Source organism: Elaeis guineensis, chromosome 7 (assembly GCF_000442705.2).
Source record: "Elaeis guineensis isolate ETL-2024a chromosome 7, EG11, whole genome shotgun sequence".
Classification (NCBI taxonomy): domain Eukaryota; kingdom Viridiplantae; phylum Streptophyta; class Magnoliopsida; order Arecales; family Arecaceae; genus Elaeis; species Elaeis guineensis.
Genome location: NC_025999.2, coordinates 81,549,346 through 81,571,859, shown reverse-complemented (window position 1 = coordinate 81,571,859; position 22,514 = coordinate 81,549,346). Strand labels below are relative to the sequence as shown.

At 32.5% G+C, this 22,514-nt stretch overlaps 1 protein-coding gene across 2 annotated transcripts in view; it reads left to right on the top strand.

The window, feature by feature from the left end:
- The first annotated feature begins 20,520 nt into the window (after nucleotides 1-20,520).
- Nucleotides 20,521-22,514, top strand: part of LOC105048839 (uncharacterized) — a 35,999-nt gene continuing 34,005 nt past the window's right edge. Inside the window, exons 1-2 of one of the 2 annotated variants that reach the window (XM_073261248.1) lie at nucleotides 20,521-20,723; nucleotides 22,032-22,209. In XM_073261248.1, coding sequence (XP_073117349.1) covers nucleotides 22,081-22,209 — 129 coding nt within the window. In that variant the 5' untranslated portion in view covers nucleotides 20,521-20,723; nucleotides 22,032-22,080. The remainder of the gene's footprint in view (nucleotides 20,724-22,031; nucleotides 22,210-22,514) is intronic. The other variant, XM_010928310.4, reaches the window with a different exon arrangement.

The window sequence follows — 22,514 nt, the reverse complement described above, 5'->3', positions numbered from 1 at the left end:
TCTGATTGTTATCTCCTTGCCATCCCATATAGGTGGGATTTAAATAGATAAAGGATGAGTTACAGTTTGAACGGAAGATAGAGTCCAAAGAGCATTGGACTCTCCTAAAAATTGGATGCCACCCCATCATGGAATCACGTCTCATATTACACGGGATAAGGGGGTTTATAACTCCCTTCTTACATGCTAAGAACAAAGAAAAAAGAGGGTCAAAAAAAGTTATGGCGTGAGACCTATAGGCGCACAAATCAGGTTCCAGTTTGGACTCCTTTTGGCACATGGATTGAAAGTTATATGGGACTCAATTAAATGACTATTTAAATCAAATAAAATCTTAATTAACTCTAATCATATTAGGACCAGATTAGACTCAAAAAGATGAAAATCCAAATCTGATTTGGAGCCCAATTAATTTAGATTGGATGTTTCCTAATTAGAGGAGGAGTCCTAGTCCAATTGGACTCTTTCTTGGTGCTGAATTTTAATCCTAATCTCATTAAAATTTGGTACAGTATGAAAATAAAGATTTCTAGTCTAATTAGAAATACATACATCTTAATCTAATTAGAAATTAGATCAAACCTAAATCCTAATTCAATTGGGATTAATCATCCAATCTCTTTGGGGTTATCCTATAACCCTATAGGGTTGATCAAATCAAACTCAAAATGAGTCAAATTAAATCCAATCAAATTGAACTTGATATAAGCCTCATTGCTCAATCAAATTAAGCTAATTAGCAATCCTATTACTAATTAATTCTTCTATAACTCACTAACTCTTTAGTAAGTTATATATAATATAATATTTGCATTAGATTAATTATCAATTAAATTGATAATCAAATCCTGTTACGATCCATAATCATAATTCAACTATCTGATTAGTCAAAAATTACTTTTGTGTGTAATCTCATAGGTTCTATTCTGTCTGATAGTGAGATATATTGTGATCTCTATCACAATATTATTAAAATTATTTTAAATAGATTGAAATAATTTCAACTCAACCCACTAAGAATTATTGATCATCAAGATGATCCTTGTGAGTTTCAAAATCCACCAGTGATACCTAGCAGTATGCAGTGACAATCCAATAGAATAAAAAATGAATCTCTAGGTATAGTTAATGCATGATACAGTCTCTCTATCGTGAGTCTCAACCAGATGGCAGGTCATGAATGAATCATCAAACCTCAACATCGGTCATATGATAGATTCAATCAACTTCAGCCCATATGTGACTCTATGAAAATTTTTTTCCGTCAATCACAATGATATGACCATAGACTTAAAGACTCAGTTTCTTTAAATCTCATAGGACTACTTTCTTCTGCTAGGATCGATAGATCCTATCTTGATGCACACCTCACTCTTACAGTGGACCAACTATCGCCAATATCCACTACAAGGGCTCTTTGAGATCCATGTTGATGTGTCAGTCAAATTTCAGCAGCCTCACTGCGAGCAGTAGTATCATCTCAGGTCAAAAGATCAGTCATATAACTACAGCATCGAGAAAGTCACTAACGAGTGAGCAGACATCCATATGACTTCTTGTGTTGATCACGCTCAGTGCTAGTTATTCTTTAACAACCACCTACACTCTCGCTCCAGTGTCTCTACACTACAGATTCGAGATCCATCTATCCAAAGAAAGTGATTCGTGCACTGATCTATCCGGATCAATCACCATCTCCATGATGATCTTATGATCAGAAGCAATTTAGGAATTAACCATCAATGACATATATCTCAAATTCTCAACTCTTTGATAATATGTGTCATCATCTCGTTAATCACTTGGATGATTCATGGACACATAAACATAAATGATAATATAAATGCCCAATAAGTATAAAATTATATCCTAAAAATATAAAATGTGTCAGTCAAGATTGGCTTCTAGGGCATATATCCAACAGTGTTAACCCAAGTTTCTAATTTGGTTAAGTTCAAAGTGTTTGAGCTAAACTAGATCTGTTGCTTTTAACTTGATTGGATTGAACCTATTTTAATCGGACTCTTATCTAACTTAGAAGTGTTTGAAGTGTGAAAGGAGACCTCCACGCCACCTAGGTTCCATGCCCAAAATTAATTGCTGCCCATCTTTTTTAGCATTGAGAAGTTGAAAAGTCCTTTTTCATGAAGACTCTTATCCATCTCATCGATTTCCTATTTTTTCTTAATTATCACATGTCAGGTTTTAAGATGAGATTTATGGGGCATAGAACAGAAAGAGTCCTTCTATGTGAAGTCTCTTCTGTACTACTTAAAGCTACGAAGAATTAATTCTCTGCATGAAGATATGGAGCGCCAAGAGTTAGCGCGCCTTGGGGGTTCTTCACGTCCCTTCCTAACCTATTTATATGGGACATCCCATTTAGATTGGGTGCTAGATTTTGATTGAAAATCAGAGATATTTGACGTGTGATATGAGAAACAAAATTTGAAAAAAATTTAAGAAAAAGATAAGAAAAAAATTGAGAGAAAAAAAGTAAGAAGGGTGGTGAGAAAAATAGCAAGTGTTGCCAGCTTGTCCTAGGATTTGATTTTTTTGTGTGTTGGAGTACAAAATTAAATCTTAGGTTGTAAGACTTTTGGAGAGAATTCTCTTGACGTGATCCTAGTGATAAAATCGAAGGCAACTGGACATTGGTGAGATCGTTCTTCGAGTTCGAAATCAATAGTATTTTTATGAAGAAAAGGCTGCAGCAGTGCACTGGCTGGGAAGGATCTTGACTAATTTTTGTGTGGATCATCATTAGAAGATTTCTATTTTGGAGTCCCATGGAGATCACCTTCTTACCATACCGCTCATTTGAGAAAGCATAAATTTCTATCTCATTACATGCTTGGTTTTATTTTGTTCGACATCTACAAGATGATTTTAGGATTTGAATTTTGGTTCGACAGTTTTAATTATTAAAACTTTCGATATGCATGTTTTAAAATTTTTTAAAATATTTTTTTCATTGTGTGATCAGAATTTGATAGTGGTATCGGAGCCATCCTTGTTAGATTGGATCAAATAAGTACAATAATTATAATATAGAATTATTCTAGTTCATATATTGCTAAAAATGTTGCATCGATTTCTAGCATCGATCTTAAAATCAAAAATTATTTTTGACTTTATTTGAATCATAGATTTTAATTTCAATTATTAAAATTTTAAATTTATGATAATATGAAATTTATTGATTCATAGTTACTTGATGCTTAAATTAATTTTTTGATTAAGGACGTAATGCATGCCTAATTCGATTAGGGTTTGTTTTCAATATTGACTAAACTTGTTATATATTAAGTCATTTGTGCACCCTTATATGATTATTGTAATCATTTTTGGCATGTTAATATGAATGATATTATAGCTTTGAAAGGCATGCTGAATTGCATAATTTGTATGCCATATTTTATATAGTAGTAGTTAGGATGTGTCGAGACCAATTTAAGATCCTCTATAAAAATTATATTAAGTTGTAATGTCGGAATTCACTTATAAATCAAATATCGAATTCATTTGATCAATTGGTGTCTAGATAAGTGTTAAAGATGATTTTCTAATTAGGTCTGTATGCTAACTTGGCCAATTTTGTTGGTGTCTAAAAAAAGCTACGGAGAGCCTCCCACCTACTGACCTGGTCAATTTGCTCTTATTAAGTTTTGGACTTAGATTGATTAGTGATGTAGATACTACAAAGACTTTCTTTATATTTGGTCATTAGAGTATGTCAAGATCTTAGTGAACTTATTGTGCTATCCACAAGGCTTACGATAGAAATTGATATGATGTTGACTAAGTGCATATTGATGCTTATGGCATATTTAAATAGTGTTGCCTTATTGTACTATCCACAAGGACGACATTGTTTAAATATGATCATATAGGATTGAAGGGTTAAGTTAACTAGAACACTATAGTTTGTTGTGCTATCCACAAAACTATGGTGATTTAGAAGTAAGAAAAAAAATATTGAGAACTATATGAAGAACAATTGGTAAAGAGTTACCTACTCTTGAACTCATGAATGCTTGTTATGCTATCAACAAGGTGTTTGTGAGGAATAGAAATCTCAATCCCACTAAAAAATATAATGAAGTTTCTCATTTTTATATTTGAGGGCTATGAAATTCGTTAAAATAGTGAGAGACATAATTAGACAAAAATTCTAATCTAGTTGTGCATGTCATCATGAGTTATCCGCTTATATTATATTCTTGTTATTGTAGATTAACTACATATATGACGTTCTCACTGTCACTGCGAGACATATTACATGCTAATAAATTGACCGAACCAAATTATGTGAACAGGTTGAGAAATTTCAGAATAGTTCTTACATAGGAGAAAATCTCTTATATACTGATTCACCTGTACCCGATATGATTGGAGAAGATGCATCTGAGGAGAAAAGGACCACATATAATATGTGGAAGGATGACAGTGTGACTGTCAAGTGTATCATGCTTGTCTCGATGAACAATGAGCTTCAGAGGCAGCATGAGGACATGGATATTCTTTTATACTCCTTAATCTTAAGGAGTTATATGGAGAACAAAGTCGAATTGCTAGATATGAGATATCTAAGCAATTGTTCCATACTCGGATGACTGAAGGCATATCTGTGCAAACTCATATCCTCAAAATGATTGATTTAATCACTTGTCTGGGATAGTTAAATTTTACTATGGATGGTGAACTCAGTCAGAATTTGATCCTGCAGTTACTCCTCGATTCCTTCTCTCAATTGTCATGAACTACCATATGAACAAACTGAATATCAACTTGTCTGAACTGCTGAATATGCTAAAAATAGTAGAGAGCCATTTCAAAGGTGAAAAGGCTCCAGTTCTTCTTGTTGATAAGATCAATAAGAAGAAAGACAAAAAGGATTTTAAGAAAAAGATAAACTCTAAGGTTGGCATCTTCAAGAGGAAAGTGAAGAAGGTATCCGTCAAAGGTACTTGCTATCACTACGGCAAGGATGGGCATTGAAAGAAAAATTGTAAGGAATATCTTGTAACGGTAAAATATAAAGAAGCAAATATTGCTAAAGATTTGTATATGATACAAACAAACTTATCGTTAAGTACTTTAATTTCAGATTCTTGAATATGAATACCGTATGTGGCTCACACTTTTACAAATTATTGCAGGATCTGCAAAAATAAAGAGTCTGAATAAAGATGACTTCGAGCTGTTTGGCGCCAGTGGAAAGTCCATTCAGGTCGAAATCATGAAAATTAGGATTTTGAAGTTACCTTTGGATAAAGTTTTGAAACTGAAGATCTGTTATTATATTTCTGAAGTTATTAGAAATATTATTTCTGTACCTTTTATTAGAATAAGATTTTGAAATAAAAGCAAAGAATAATGGTTGTTCTATCTTTTTTTTTAACAAATTTTATGAAAATATTTTTGTTGATAATGATCTTCTATTCCTATCACTTAATGATAATGTTCTTCATGTTGATAATATGAAAAAATAGAAGAGAGAGGATATGAATGTCACATATCTCTGGCACTGTCGGCTTGGTCATACAAATGAGTCAAGAATTAACAAGTTATACAAAGATAAATTCTTTGATCCTTATGATTTTGAATCATATGAAACTTGTGAATCGTCTCACAGATAAAATGACCAAGACTCCATTTATTATACATGGAGAAAAGACGAGTGACGTCTTGGACCTCATACATACTGATGTTTATGGTCCAATATCGACTCAAGTTAAAGATGGATACTCCTACTTCATCACGTTTACTGGTGATATGTCTAGGTTTGGATAATTTAATGAAATACAAATCCGAAGTCTTTGATAAATTTAAAGAGTATCAAAGAATGGTTGAGAAATAAACTGGTAAAAGTATTAAAGCTCTTCGATCTGATCGAGGAGGAGAATACTTGATTAGTAAATTTCTTGATCATTTAAAACAAAATGATATAATCTCTCCGTGGATATCTCCTTATACTCTACAATTAAATGATATTACGGAAAGGAGGAATCACACCTTATTAGATATGGTGCAGTCCATGATGTGTTTCGCGGATCTTTCGATCTCCTTTTGAGGATATACTCTCGAGGTCGCAGCGTATGTTTTGAACAAAGTACCATCCAAATCTATCTTTAGCACTCCATATGAGATGAAAAAGAAAGAGATCCAGTCTTAAACATCTTAAGATTTGGGGTTGCTCTGCTTATGTAAAAAATATTGATGGACATAAGCTTAGTGCTAGATCAGAAAAATACAAGTTTAAGAGTTATCCCAAAGAGAGTATATGATACTATTTCTATCATCCTACTTAACAAAAGATGTTTGTTGGTAGGTATATCATTTTCTTAGAGAAAGAGTTCATCTAAGAAGGGGGCAGTGGGAGGTCTATTGAACTTGAGGAAGTTCAAAACTTACAACCTATCTAGAATTCATAAGTTAATTCTCAACTAAATATATCCATTATTGAGACATAGCCATTACACACACCTCCTCTTCGAAGGTCGAGTAGAATGCATAATGTACCACTCAGATATAGATTTGTCATTAAGAATGACAACACATCCCACATCATTGAGAATGATGATCTCACGATCTATTCGGAAGCTATTATGAGTAGTGACTCTGACAAATGGCTTAATGCCATGAAATCCAAAATGGACTCCATATATATCAATCAAGTTTAGATTTTGATTGATGCGCCTGAGGGTGTGACCTCAATAGGTTGTAAATAGATCTTCAAGAAAAAGATTGGAGCAGATGGCCAAGTAAAGACCTATAAGACCAGGTTGGTGGCAAAAAATTTTAGACAAAAATAAGGTGTCGATTATAAAGAAATCTTTTTACCTGTAGCCATGCTCAAGTTTATTCGAATTATACTTGCTATTGCTGCATACCATGACTATGAGATCTGACAGATATATATCAAGACTGTCCTCCTCAATAGAAATCTTGAGGAAGAAGTTTATATGACTCAGCTAGAGAGATTTATCTTTAGTGGGAGAGCAAATCAAGTATGCCAGCTAAATAGATCCATTTATTGATTAAAGCAAGCATCGAGGAGCTGGAACATCTATTTTGATAAGATAATCAAATCGTTTGGCTTTATCAAAAATATAATGAACTTTGTGAGTACAAGAAGACTAGTAAGAGTGTTGTTGTCTTCTTGATCTTGTATGTAGATGATATACTGCTCATTGAGAATGATATCCCTATGTTGCAATCGATCAAGACATGGCTATCACAAAAGTTTTTTATGAAAGACTTGGATGAAGCATCCTATATACTTGGTATAAAGATCTATAGAGATAGATCAAAGAGGATGCTTGGCTGTCCATTTAGGTACATGACCTTATGTTGAAGAGGTTCAACATGGAGAGAAGTAAAAGAGGTTATTGCCCATGGGTTATGGCATACAATTCTCTAAGAAGATATCTCCTAAGACACCTGAAGAGAGAAATAGAATGAGTTCTATTTCTTATACTTCGGCTGTAGGATAATAATATATGCTATACTATGTACCAGGCCTAATGTGGCTTATACCTTGGGCATTGTAAGCAGATTGCAGGCTGATCCCGAGGTAGATCACTGGAAAGCTGTAAAAATATACTCAAGTACTTGAGAAAGACTAGAGATATTTTTTTATATATAATGGATCTGATTTAAAACTGAAAGGTTATATTGACTCTAGTTTTCAATCTGATTCAGACGATAGTAAATCCATATTTAGGTATGTGTTCATCCTAGATGGTAGAGCAGTAAGTTGGAAGAGTTTCAAATAGCAAACTGTTACTAACTCAGTTACTGAGACTGAGTATATTACTGCTAGTGAGGCTGCTAAAGAAGTCGTCTGGATGAAGAAGTTCATCTCAGAATTAGATATGGTTCCAGAGATTGAACAACCAGTGCTCCTTTATTGTGACAATACTGGAGCAGTTGCTTAAGCCAAGAACCGAGGTCTCATCATAAATCCATGCATATCTTAAGATGGTTTCATCAAGTTCGGAAGATAGTCGAAAGATGCAATGTGATCATGGAGCAATTTGATACCAAAAATAATATAGTGGATCCATTCACTAAGACTTATCCTTGCAGCAGTTTGACTACCATCTTGATTGCACGGGCATCAAGTATAGAGGTATTAACTTTAGTGCAAGTGAGAGATTGAAAGAACTATATCCTACAAATCAATTACATATAGAATATGATCAGATTTTTCTATAATTTATCTTTTAAACTCATGTAATTGATATTGTTATTTAATAAAATAAGCTTCTGATTCATTATATATTGTATCTTATTATTGTTTTTAAGATTATAATGAACTTCATAGGTCAGGGCAATGGTTTTAGAGCTGTGATGAGATCACACCAGTGAGATCTAATTCTTTGATAATCATAATCTAAAATATTTTCAATCATTGATTATTGAGTCGGAGATCAATGATACGGTATGACGGCATTCCTATGTATGCTCAGTGATGAGGGTGGTTGATCTCACAACCACTTATGTGGTGACACTAATACAAGAATGTGGCTGCCCATTAGAGAATGAGTTCACTGAATAGACCAACAAAAAAATATCTGATAGAGTCTTATTTACATGTCAGCTGATGATTCTGTAGTAGGAGTTGTGTAAGTGATCCTTTGACCTAATATCACTATGGTACCTTGTGTATATGAATCCATATTTTGGTTCACTTTCTAACTTGATTCTCTGATCTTGTGTGTGGTGTTTTGGATGTGGTGAAGTGTGCATAGAGATTATGAGTGATCAATAAGAGATCAGTCACTCCTAATAAGGGAGCGAACATCCTACGTGATCTCATAGGTTGATGATTCTGAAAGTCTTTGACCAAAGCAGGATGATAATTAGAAAGGATTTTTAATGTATCATCAATCGAATCATCACTTTCTGATCAAAATATATTTAGATAAGTAACTGAGTTTGACATGATTTCATGTCCACAGCTCATCTGGGATGTTGTTTGACTGAAGGATTAAATTACACGGTAACTTACCATGAAGGATATTTTGATAATTTTTATCAAAATTTTATTTCTTTCGAATAGTCATGATATATTGTAAATATCAATTTTGACTTGTGGACTCATCAAAATTAAAAAAATTTAATTCAAAAATTAATTAAAAAAATTCTAGTTGATTGAGACTCTTAAGCTGACCTAATCTGATCGGATTAGGGTTAGATTAAGAGTCTGTGTCCACTGTTGGCTAAATTTAGAACTCAATGGGTCACATATTTTGGGGTTTAGACTTGATCTGATTTAATTAAAATTTAATATAAATTTAGGGATTAATTTGATATGCTAGCAATTGTGTTAATCTAAGTTCCTAATTAGGTTAAATTCAAAGTGTTTGAGCTAAACTAGACCTGTTGCTTTTGACTTGATTGGATTGGATCTATTTTAATTGGACTCTTATCCAACTTGAAAGTGTTTCAAGTATGGAAGGAGATCTCCATGCCACCTAGGTTCACACCCAAAATTAATTGCCATCCATCCTTTTTAGCATTGAGAAATGGAAGAATCCTTCTTCATGAAGACTCTTATCCATCTCATCGGTTTCCTCTTTTTTCTTAATTATCACGGGCTAGATTTTAAGATGGGATTTATGGGGTGTAGAAGAGGAGTCTTTCTATGTGAAGGCTCTTTTGTACCACTTAAAGCTACAAAAAATTAATTCTCCATGTGAAGATATGGAGTGCCAAGAGTTGGCGCCCCTTGTTGATTCTTCACGTCCCTTTCTAACCTATTTATATGGGGCGTCCCATATGGGTTGGGTCTGAATTTTGATTAAAATCAAGGTATTTGGCATGTGATATGAAAGAAAAAATCTAAAAAAAAAAAGAAAAAGACAAGAAAAAAATTGAGAGAAAAAATAGTAAGAAGGGTGGTGAGAAAAATAGCAAGTGTTGCTAGCTTGTCCTAGGGTTTAATTTTTCTATGTGTTGGAGCACAAAATCAAATCCTAGATTGTGAGACTTCTACAGAGAATTTTCTTAGCATAATTCTAGTAGCAAAATTGAAGGCAACTGGACGTTGGTGCAATCGTTCTTCGAGTTCGAAGCCAATAATATTCTTGTGAAGAAAAGGCTATGGCGGTGCACTGGTTAGGAAGGATCTTGACCAACTTTCATGTGGATCACCGTTGGAGGATTTTTTTTATTTTGGAGTCTCTACCTTTTTACCATACTGCTCATTTGAGGAAGTATAAATTTTTATCTCATTGCATGCTTGATTTTGTTTTGTTCGACATCTACAAGGTGATTTTAGGATTTGCATTTCGGTTCGATAATTTTAATTATTAAAGCTTTCGATATGCATGTTTTAAAATTTTTTAAATTTTCTTTCTACTATGTGATCGAAACCCAACACCACCAAATCAAAGAATATCATTCCAATGTGGAAGAAATTTTCAAGAGGATAGTGATGATCAATGTTGATAATTACGTGGACGTATACTCACTAATAAATCTTTGATAGATATGCAATCACCACCTTCACCGACGTTATCATTAATTATACATTTGTGGCTATGACATTTTATCATAGATTGCATGCATTGCTAATGATAGTAGAGGTAAGCATATTGGAGGTTTTTGATAATGATGGTTGAGGATAGGGGAGGGTCAGCAATGGAATTGGATGGTCCACCTCTTCCAATAGAGGAGGAGGTGGTTGAGTTAGCTTTGAAGAAGGTGATGAAAATAGAGCGGCTAGCTGCATTGTATGTCTAAAAGAATTTATCGAGAGGATAATGATTTTAGTTTATGATATTCAATCTTGACAATCTTTATATTGCTTTTTCTCTATTATCGAGAGGATAATGATTTTAGTATGAAGATCCAGTGTGAACGCGACTTATTGATCAATGGAGGAAAAGCAATATGAAGATCTAAAGGTCTTTATTCATGCTCCCACCTCTCTTCTCATAAAATTCTAGAGTCTCCAATGCCTAAAATTCTCTTGAAATCCTAGCCTCCACTCTATAAATACATGCCCCCCTTCTCTTCCAAAGGACATTTGTCCCCTTGTGGGGATCATCTCCCTCTCCTTCCCATAGTCTTAGATTCCATGCCACAGCCCTTCTTCATGCCAATCCTATATTTTTAGATTTTTAGTCGGCCATAGGTATAACATTTTTCTCTCAAACTTTATCATCCTAAGCCTCCATCAGTCCCCTACAAGTCATAAAAATCTCATATCCAAAAGTCTCCAAAAAGTCTTTCAAATCTTTCTCTCTTTTCAGCCTTACAGACTGTAGTCTAAAAATTTCAGCAACTCTCTTCCACCTTCCAATCTCTTTGAAGCCCACTTTGCTCAGCCTATTCTCCATCAAATCTCTTCCTCATACTACTGAAAGTCTTCTCTAAGTCTTAAAAAAGGAATCTCCAGAGTTCAAGATGTAGATCATGGTGAAGAATCTTCGATGGTCGGCTAGACATCACATCTCAGAAAATCACTGGACTACTTGTACTGACAGTATTTTTACTTCTTCATCTTTTATATTTTCTTCTTATTATGTAATAAAAATTTAATTTTTTTTTATATTTATATTTTTTATTTATTTTGCATATGATACGAGTCTTTGAATAGCCTATGACTGCATAGAGATGGATCATGATCTAACAGCGAGATAGGCTATACTTGAAAATCGATCATAGATTTATTGATTTGTATATCTAAATAATTTTGACTCACCTATAATTTTAAGAGATGAACTGTGATCTAAGCGTACGGGCTATGCTCTCTAAGATAGGTTATATATTTATTGATTAGATACCAATCCAAGGCTTGTTAAGAAGAGTACCAGCTATCTAACAAGAAAATAGTTGAGATCCTGAAAATCCATTTTCATACTTGCATCCAATCTTTAATTAATTTTTTTATTTACTTTTTTTTTATCAATTTAAGTAATCTTTTAATCAACGTTAATTCTGCTATCTGACCTAAAACTAAATGACTCAACCGCTATTAATACGATCCCTGTGGATACGAACCTGACTTGTATTATCTACATAGTAGTAAGTTAGTGATTTATTTTTGATGACTATGACAGTGATCAATTTTTATGTCATTATCGAAGATTGTAGCATAATTCCATTTGAGTCTAAAAAAATTAAAAAAATCAAAATTTTTTTTCTTATTTACTGCTTTATTTTATTGCATAGTTATCTTATATGCTTGACTGCCTTATTTGTTTTACTGCTTTATATTTTAGTTGATTATTTTCTTCTTTTGCACTCTTGCTTTTCATACTTTATCGTATTGATGAGTAATTTATCTTTTATTGTTAGTTAATTTATTTTATTTTTTTAATTATCTTCTATTTACTCTTTTTTAAATTTTTATCTTATATTGCTTTTTATATATCGTAGATTTACTGTTTCTAGCTAGATTATTTTATTTGCTTGCATAAATTTTTTTTTTGTTTTCTATAGCCTAGTGATTTACTACTTTCTATAGTTTAGAATAATTTATTACTTTATATAATTAATAATTTTTTTATTTTTTAAGTAGATTAGACTCCTTATCTTTTATTTAGAATACATAGTTACCTTATATTCTTAATTTTTTTTTTTTTAAGTTAGACTCTCTAAATCTTCTCACACTTAATTAACTTAATTTAAAACTTACCTCTTATTCTTTTTTGTTTAAAGATAACATAATATAAAAAAAAAAACAAAGACACCATATAACACTTAACAAAAATAAAGAAACTAATTAAAACTTAAAAGATTCTTACTTGTATTGGATATCCTTGCTTTTTGCATTGCATATTTTCATAAAACACTTTAAGGGTACTAAACCCAATTAAACAAGATAAGATGGAGATTTAATCATCCTTCTTTGGCCCACAAATCACTATCTCATATTTACATTGATCTAAACTTTAATTTAATATCAATTAGACGTTGGCCTCTGAGGACTCTCGAGCTCAATAGGATAAGAAACCCTAAGACTTGGACTGGATGAAAGTTAGTCAATTTAACTGATGTCTAAAAAAGTAGTTTAGAAAAAAAATTTCGAAGAAAGGTTGTTATTTAATTGATTCTATTCGCTTATCTAGATAATTTTAATTGGTATTTAAAGAAAGCAACAGGAGGACTTCCACCAACTTCACACTTACCTGATCAGTTGAGTGGCTAGTCTTTTACTTAAAGTGCTCGAAGACGATCTTGACAGTTAGGAGCTGTCTATATTTAGGATAATTTTTAGCTAGGATTGATTAACTTACTTGATTGCTAATTAAAAATATCTAACCTAAATTAAATTCTTCGCTTCTATCATCTCTAGGCCTAGGACTCTCTTAGGATTCTCGTTTTTAGAATTTTTCTCTTTCTTCCTCTTTTTTTAAATAAAAAAAAATCAGAGCAACCCAATTCTACCAAATGGTTTCACCCCTAAAAGATACAATAGAGGAAGCTACCCCTAGAAGAATTTCTCAGGACTCAGTGCATACATGTTGGGATCCTTTTAGAGTAGATGATTTTGACTTAGATGGGTATGTTGAAAATATGCACACATTACTAGAATCATCTAATTTTAGCACTACTCCCCCATGGGCTAAGAAATATAAACCTTCACCTAAAATACCTGCTCCAATAGCTTCCTCTTTAGAATCGCCATTGGTCCTAGAACTAAAGCCACCCTCGATCATGCCTGAGTATGTATGTATAGGACTATATGACATGCTCTAGTAATCAGTGCATCGTATCCAACTCCTAATCTAGAAATCTAATTTAGGAGTATTTTAGAAGAATATAGAAACAACACTTGATAAACAAGAGATGGAAAATGGGGTCGCAAACAATCTTCCGAAAATTGATAATATTGAAAGAGTGGAACTTATTAATAATAAAGTTGTAAACTATTTTTTGAAAATTGATGATAAAGTAATAAAATTTATCAATAATGGGGTTGTCATATGTCTTCCTAAAATTGACAATCCAAAATTATTGGAGTTTATTAATCCCATATTTAATACAGGATAGGTAGAATTATGAAGTCTGGCTGAAGACTTTAAACTTAATGATTGTTGGGAGGTAACCCAACATTTTATTTTTTAGTTATCTAATTTTTTTAGTTTTGTAGAAATTTAATAAAGGATCACTAGCCAAGTTAGGGGGAAGCACATCTTCAGCATCCTATAAGAGCCCATTGGAGTACAAGGAAGAATCTACAAAAACATATTAGGTGGTATCCCTCCTTTTTCATCCTTTTTAAAGTTTTTTTTTTCTTCTTCCATCAGGGACAATGGAAATTAAGTTGAAGAGATAATAAATAAATAAATTAAAAAAATAAAGTCCTTAAGTGAATTAGCATTTAATATGTAGGCATCTGATTATGCTTAAGAATCAAGTTGAACTAAGCAAGTTTTTTTAAATTGATGAATAGATCGAAAAGTTTGTGAGATATTGAGAGATCATGTATTAAAAAAATTCAATAAAAATTAAGTCTAGAATATAAACTTTTTTTTTCTGTGAGCACTTCTAATTCTTCATACCCTCATCAAAGAATAATTTATCTCTTATGGGCTAGCATAGAGTAACTATACGTTTCTTTATAAATAAAATAAAATAAAATAGTTTTCAAGTACTTTTCACCCAGTAACTGACTTTTTGCCTAAGCAAGCATTGAGGTTCGTATCAAAAGGTGAAAAAGATAAAGAAGCTCATTGTAAGGTTAATCTTAACTTGTAGCCTGTTTGATTCGAGTAAGTAAGTCAAGGGATATTTTATATTTAGTGTCCTAAAATCATCTGATTTGGAATTTATTGGCTAAAAACTCACTATATGATAGAAAGCCTAATGATGAAAACTCATTACATTGATCAGATAGAAAGCTTAATGAGTTAAAACACTCAATAGCAGTACAATGTTAAAAAAAATAAATAAGAAAAGAGTAAAGTCTAAACATTGATCTCCCACTGAGTAACCGGGTATCTTCGCTTAAGTAAGTGTTGTGGTTCACGTCAAAAAGTGGGTAATATGAAGATATTTTTATAATAAATGAAGGACATAAGTAACAATATACTCATCCATATAAAGATAAATAATTTAGAGATATAGGTAGGAACAATTTAAAAAAAATTCAGAAAAGATTTAATGTTCTTCACTTAATTCTCATATTGATCAAATACTAATACTTCAATGACATACTTCACTCATGCTTTACTGAACATCAATGACTATTTTGAAAAATTGCTCGATAAAACTTGAAACTCTAAGCTAAAAAGGTATCAAGCATTAAATTTTTTTTTACTCGAGGACGAGTAAAGTTTAAGTTAAGGAGTATGATGAACACTTGAATTAGGTCACTAAAGACACTAAATATTGTAATAATTAATATTATTTTAAAAGAATTTGATACTCTCTAATCTATTTTGTAGGTGATTGAGAGTTTGGATTTATACTATTCAAATTAGACTCCAATCGGATCAGATTTGAGTGAATCAGGCAACCAGCTCTCTTTCTATTGTGAACGCGACTTAAAGATCAAGGATCAAGAAGCAACCTCTCCAATCAAGAATCCAGATTAGAAGATAAATGAAACCAAATATATATATGACTTAAATCTTAAGGGCTCAGATTAAAAGTTCACTCTTCATGAAGATCTAGTATGAACATGACTTATTGATCAACAGAGGAGAAGCAATATGAAGATCTAAGGTCCTTATTCATGCTCCCACTTTTTTTCTTATGAAACCCTAAAGTCTCCAACGCCTAAAGTTCTCTTGAAATCCTAACCTCCACTATATAAATACATGCCCCTCTTCTCTTTCAAAGGGACATTAGCCCCCTTGTGGGGATCATCTCCCTCTCCTTTCCATAGCCTTAGGTTTCATGCCACAGCTCTTCTTCATGCTAATCCTATCTTTTAGATTTTTAGCCGGCCATAGGTACAATCTTTTTTCCTCAAACTTTGTCATCTTAAGCATCTATTAGTCTACTATAAGCCACAAAAATTTCACATCCAAAAGCCTCCAAAAAGTCTTCCAAATCTTTCTCTCTTTTCATCCTTGCAGATTGCAGTCTAAAAATTTCAGCAACCCTCTTCCATCTTCCAACCTCTTCCAAACTTACTTTCCTCAGTCTATTCCCTACCAAATCTCTTTCTCATACTACTGAAGGTCTTCTTCAAGTTTCAAGAAAGAAATCTCCAGAGTTCAGGATGCAGATCATGGTGAAGAATCTTCCGATGGTCGGCTAGATGTCACATCATAGAAAATCGTTAAACTACTTATAATGATGGTATTTTTTTTTTTTTTTTTTATATTTTCTTCTTATTATGTAATAAAAGACTTAGCTTTCTTTCTTTTTATTTATATATTTTATTTATTTTGTATATGATATGAGTCTTGGAATAGCCTATGACTACGTAGAAACGGATCGTGATCTAAGGATATGACTTGTGTTTAGCGAGATAGGCTATGCTCGAGAATTGATCATAGATTTATTGATTTATGTATCTAAATAATTTTGACTGGCCTATAATTTTAAGGGACGGGCTGTGATCCAAGGGTATAGACCGTGCTCTATAAGATAGGTTATATTTTTATTGATTAGATGCCAATCCAAGATATGTTAAGAAGAGTACCAGCTATTTAACAAAAAAATAGTTGAGATCCCAAGAAACTATTTTTATACTTGCATCTAACTTTTAATTAATTCTCTTTATTTACTTGCTTTCTTATCAATTTAAGTAGCCTTTTAATCAACGTTTATTCTGCTCTCTGATCTAAAATTAAACGACTTAATCGCTATTAACACGATCCTTATGGATATGAACCTGACTTATACTATCTACATGGTAGTAAGTTAGTGATTTATTTTTGATGCCAACGACAGCGATCACTCCCCATTATACAAATGGAGGTTATTTGGATCAATCAATTAACTCCATAGTTCAAGACAAATTTGTAATAAATCATTAAAAAAATATGAAACTAATAGCCATTCATCTTTCTAAATTGTTTGAAAATACCAATTCTTACTTCTTTAAAACTTCTTCATCATTCCATCATGAAGGATAAATGTACATCATCAAGCTTAATGGATATCATAGACCTTTTCTTTATTAGGCTAAGCTTTTGAGGTTAATTGGTTAATTAACATGATATTCAAAGTGATGTCATAAGTTCTTCATACCAAAAAAAAAAGGTGATGTCACAAGTTCGATTTATCTCCATGCTAATTATTTATGCAATTTATTAAGGTTCTAGCCTAGTTTTTTGTGTATATGCTGAATTATACAAACTCATCCAACTATCATCTTGTTCTCAGTCTAGTATCTATGTGCAAGACAAGATGATGTAGCATCCATGATGAAGTGGAAGTACTATTATTTTTCACCTTGAATTTTTACTAGAAAAATATCCAACAACTAACAATATAAACTTATAAGATTAGGTTTTAATCTTAGATTCAAGCTAAGAGTTAGACCGTGATTAAAATTTCTAATGGCTCCAAAAGGAAAAAAAAAAAAAAATAAGGCATGCATTATACTATTTAAGCTATTGATGAATCTTCCTCAAGAAAAGCTAATGATTAGTTTTAAAATAAGCTTTGAAATACTAAAATGGCATGATGAATGAATCTCTTCTTTAATCTTCTCTTCCCTTACCTCTACAAGGGATTGAAGCAAACTTCTTGTATTAGCCACAATCTTCGTAACATCTTCTTTTTTTTTTTAACTTGGACCCCCAAATTATTTTCTCCTTCATGGCCTTCTTTCTCATTAATTTGAAAATGGCCTTAAGATCCTTAGTAGGGGGTCAATGTTGCCATCAAGGATGGAAATGAGGCATGTGGCTATGATTTGTGAGCTCTTCATCAATTAGAGAATGAAAAAGTTTTTGTGCATCACATGATGGCACCACAATCGTCGCAGAAATTCGAAGGCTCTGTCGAAAGCAAGCGAAAGAAAAGGCTAGAGGATCAGAAAGTCGTTTGGAATCATTTATTCGGAAATTAGAAAGACATTTGGCTTACAAAAAAAAAGATGTTTAGGATCATTTATTCAGAAATCAAAAAAATTGAGGCCTGGGGTGGTCACCTAGTTCAACCTGACCTAGGGCCGGCTCAGACCACATGTAGTACAATCAAACTGATGTGGAGTGTAACATCTAATCATATTAGAGCACATAGCTATCACTTTCCAATACACATTTAATAGTGTATTTAATGCTTGTAGTTCTATTTTTTGTTTGAAATTTTAAATGATAAAAATATTCTTCATCTTTTAAAAAATCATATAATCCTGCACACACACGATGTTATAATTTTTTTCAGAAGTCATAAAGAGAAAAAAATATTTTTGTCACTGAAAATTTATGAAATTTTTAAATGACGAAAATACTTCTTTCTTCCTTATGGCATCCTGTGTGCAGGAAGTCATAATTTGACTGTAGGATGTCATAATATAGTGATGGGATGTCATAATTTTTTAAGAAGAAGAGGAGTATTTTCATCATTTAAAATTTCAAACGAAAAAGAAGACCTACATGCATTAAATATATATTGAAAAACGATGGTTACGTGGCTCAATCAGATAGGATGGTGTATTTTTTCTACACTGGATGCGGTGTATAAAGAATTACTCATTAAAGAATTCTTTTTCCAAAGGACCAAGATGAGTGGGGCTTAAAATGGGTTGGACTAGGCCATGTATCTACTTGAGTCCATCCTAAATATTTTGCTTGGGCTTTGGGCTGAGCTTAGGTTTAAAATTTAAGAAGATTTAAAAGTCAAGTCTAACCCAAAGCTTAGTCAAACCAACCCAAATTAGCCTATTGGTCCAAAATTGGGCCAACCTTATTTGGCCCAATCAAGGTTAAGCATTGGCTTGGAATTGGACCTCCTATTAACTTTAAGGCCATACTTTTATTAGCTCATGGATTGCCCGATCTTGAGTTGAGTCTAAGCTTGACTCGACTTGACTCAACTATTATCAAACTAGTGTAGCTCTAATAAATTTTCAAATTAAGCTTACATAGCAAAATTCTTAGCTCAAAAGCTCACAAGCCAATTAAGTATATATATTTCTAACAATACATATTTTATTTATAATATATATTATTAATTTAATATTTAAAATATTATATTATATATTTTTATTCCAACCTAGCTCCAAACTTTTAACTATATTTTTTAATTATGATGAAGGCTTGAATTCTAACTCGAACTCGAGCTTGAGCATCGCTTAGTTATTATTAGAGTCAAATCGATCTCAAGTATTACTCTTTTTTTTTTAATATAATTGAGTTAAATTTTTTTTGGTAAATTAACTCAATATAATTAAGTTAAGTTTAAGATTGGATATTAAGGCTTGATTAAATCTGAGTCAAATTTTGAGATCAAATATTTTGAATTCAGTCAAGCTCGAGTCTTTGACTACTTGACTCAATTCAGCTTAATTGCATCCCTAGTCATGAGCCCTCGGATAATAACTAAAAGTATGAATAAGGATTTGAAATATACTTTGCAAAAAGAGAATGTAACATATGTATTAAAAGTTAGCAATCGGCAAAATCTTCAATCCAAAGATTTTTTTTTTGCTCGTATACCCTCCTAAAAATATAAAAAATATATGATTACCCTTGCAAAGTTTGCATTTACATGTATACCCTTATCAAATATTGTTTTCATGCATGGACAAACCCATTACTTATTAGATGGATAAAAATGTAAATTTACAATAGTGATTATTTTTTAATTTAAATATATTACATTTTAACCACCTCATCAATAGAACTATAATGTCAAAAATATACATCAAAAAAAATATTTTATAAGGATATATATTTAAATTCAAACTTGTAAGAAAATTATATAATATTAGATATTTAGAAGGACATATATATAAAAAATAATTTCATATATTTTTGTATGTATATCTTTATAAATATCTAAAATTATATGAATACCTTCACAAAGTTATTATTTGCTTGTATGATGCACTCTATTTTTTTTTGGCATGTATATATTTATAAATTTCTAAAATTACATATCCACTATTATAAATTCAGTACTTATATATATATACATATATTTTTATAAATTATATCTCCTTACATGTATATTCTTATAAGTTATTTTTTTTTATGTGCATACTTTTAACTCATTAAAGTGACACGTGCAAAAGAAAATAACTTATAAGGATATATATTAATAATAAATTTGCGAAAGCATATGTAAAAAAAAATTATTATGATATATATAAATAATAAATTTGTAAGGGTGTACATGAAATTTTAAATATTTATTATATAAAGAATAATAATTTATGAGGGTGTACATGTAAAGTGGTAAAGGTCGGTATATATTGGTAAGGGTATATTTGTAAAAAGGTTTTAATCTCTTTAACTCGTTACTTGGTCGGCCTGGTTTGGGCGAGTGGAGAACGGGGGTGGGCAGGTACAAAAATTAAAAAGGTGGTGCAGGTCAGCGTATAAAGCGGGACGGGCGTGAGCTTCACATAAGTCCGGTTCGGGCACAAGGTCTTTTTAAACCTCCCCGACTCCCATCCCCTCTGCCCTAGGCCCCAAATCTTGAGAGCTAGGAAAAGCGAGGAGAAGAGCGTGAGAAGAAGAGGAAAGGGAGCGAGAGAAGGCAACAAGAAGAGGAAAAAAAACAAAGGAAAGAAAAGAGGGCGGTAACACTCGACGGCAGCCACAGCCGCCGGCGTCAGCACGCGGTGGCCGGTAGGTCTTCCATTTGTTTGCTTTTTTGATAAATTTCATCATCTCCTCCCCCTTTTTCCTTCTCTTCTCCCTTCCTCCTCTTTGTTTCCCTCTTTTTCGATTGTTTACAGCAGACAGCTTCCAACGGGAAGCGGGCCACTGCGGTGTTTGCTGCTGCTATCGCTCGGCCGTTGCGAGGAAGAAAAAGACGCCTCCTTTTCTTCTGCTGCTACGGCCTTTTTTTGTCTTCTTCGAATTTCTTGATTTTTCTTTTCGCGTTTTTCTTGTCTTGATGTAATATACATGGGCTCGTCTTGAATCTTTTGGGGGAATTGGTACGCTGCCGTTAAAGTTTCAAGAACATTTATTGATTTTGTTTTGATATCGTGTAATCGGTGTGGGAATCAGCCTGCTGAGATTAAGATGATCTTCAATTCATCGTGCGATTCTTGTGGTTTCTTGAATTTTTCTGGGACCATGATCTCTGCGTCCTTCTTTTGACAACATGTAAGTATGTGATTGAAGTATGTTGTATGTGTTGGTCTAGGCGGAATCAGCTTTGCTTCGTCGAAATTTCAAGAATGATTCGCAATTCTTCTTCGAGTTTTGAAAAAGTCATGGAGTTTTCATATTTTACAGAACATGTTTTCGTTTGGTTGCTGCTTTATTGAAGTCTTTGCTTTTCCATGAACGCTTTAATCTCTTTTAGTCCTTCAGTATTTTTTTGCTTTTTCTTTGATCCGAGGATTAACTTCTATCATCTGTTACTATCATCTGTTACTTCCAGTCTTCACTTGCAACACTTTTAGAGGGTTTGTACATCTGTTACTCCAATTTATGAACTTTTCCTGCCATTGAGAGACTACCAAATTTCTGATCTTATATTATTGGGAAACTATGGCAACGTGAATAAATATATCATCTTTGGTGTTAAAATTACACAATTATTGTACATCTGAAAAATGTTTAAGAGAGAAAACCAATCCTCTTCTTCTTTTAAATTTATATTTATTAAGTTGCACCATCTGAAAAATGTTTAAGAGCGAAAATCAAAGAGAGTGCAAGAATAATCAAAGGTAGTACATTGTTGATCACCTTCTTCTTGTTGAGAGTTTTGATCATGGACTGCTGTTTTTCTAGGGTATGTTATTACTTCTTTTGCATGGATGCTTGTCATTGCTTTGCTAGTTTTATGTCTTGTTGTTGATTTATATATTTTCAATTGTTAATGATCGTACCTTTGAACTTGTATCCAGTGTTTTTTTCTTAATCCTTTGTTGGTCTCATTTATGTTTAAGTTTTCTGCTAAAATGTGTTCTTTGTTTTCAGCCACAAATTCACTAAGGGACCACAAGGTTTATGCACTGGTGGATGTTGAATGATCCTCTCGATGGACTTAAATGCATCACCTGTACCTGAAGAAGATGATGAGCCTTATGAAGAACAGGTTGAGGGTGAAATCATACATGAAGAGCGTGCAGAGTCTGCTGTGGCAACCATGCGCAGGGTATGTAATGCTCTTTGTGCAAGAGAAAGAGCTTCTTCTCTTTGGCTACATCAGTAAAGCATCTCTAACATGATATCAAGTTGGTGATCATTACAGAGAAAGAACTTATATCCAATATACTGCTATGCATGCCTCTATTGTCCATCATATATTCTCACATGTGTTATAGACCTTTTGTTATTGGGTATATTCTGAACCTTTTGAGGTTGTGAACAACTTTTGCAATGTTATTCCTAAGTTCATCTCATTTTGCTTCTCTTTTAGTTGTAATTCATCTTCTTCTAAGTCTGATGCTTTATAGTTCT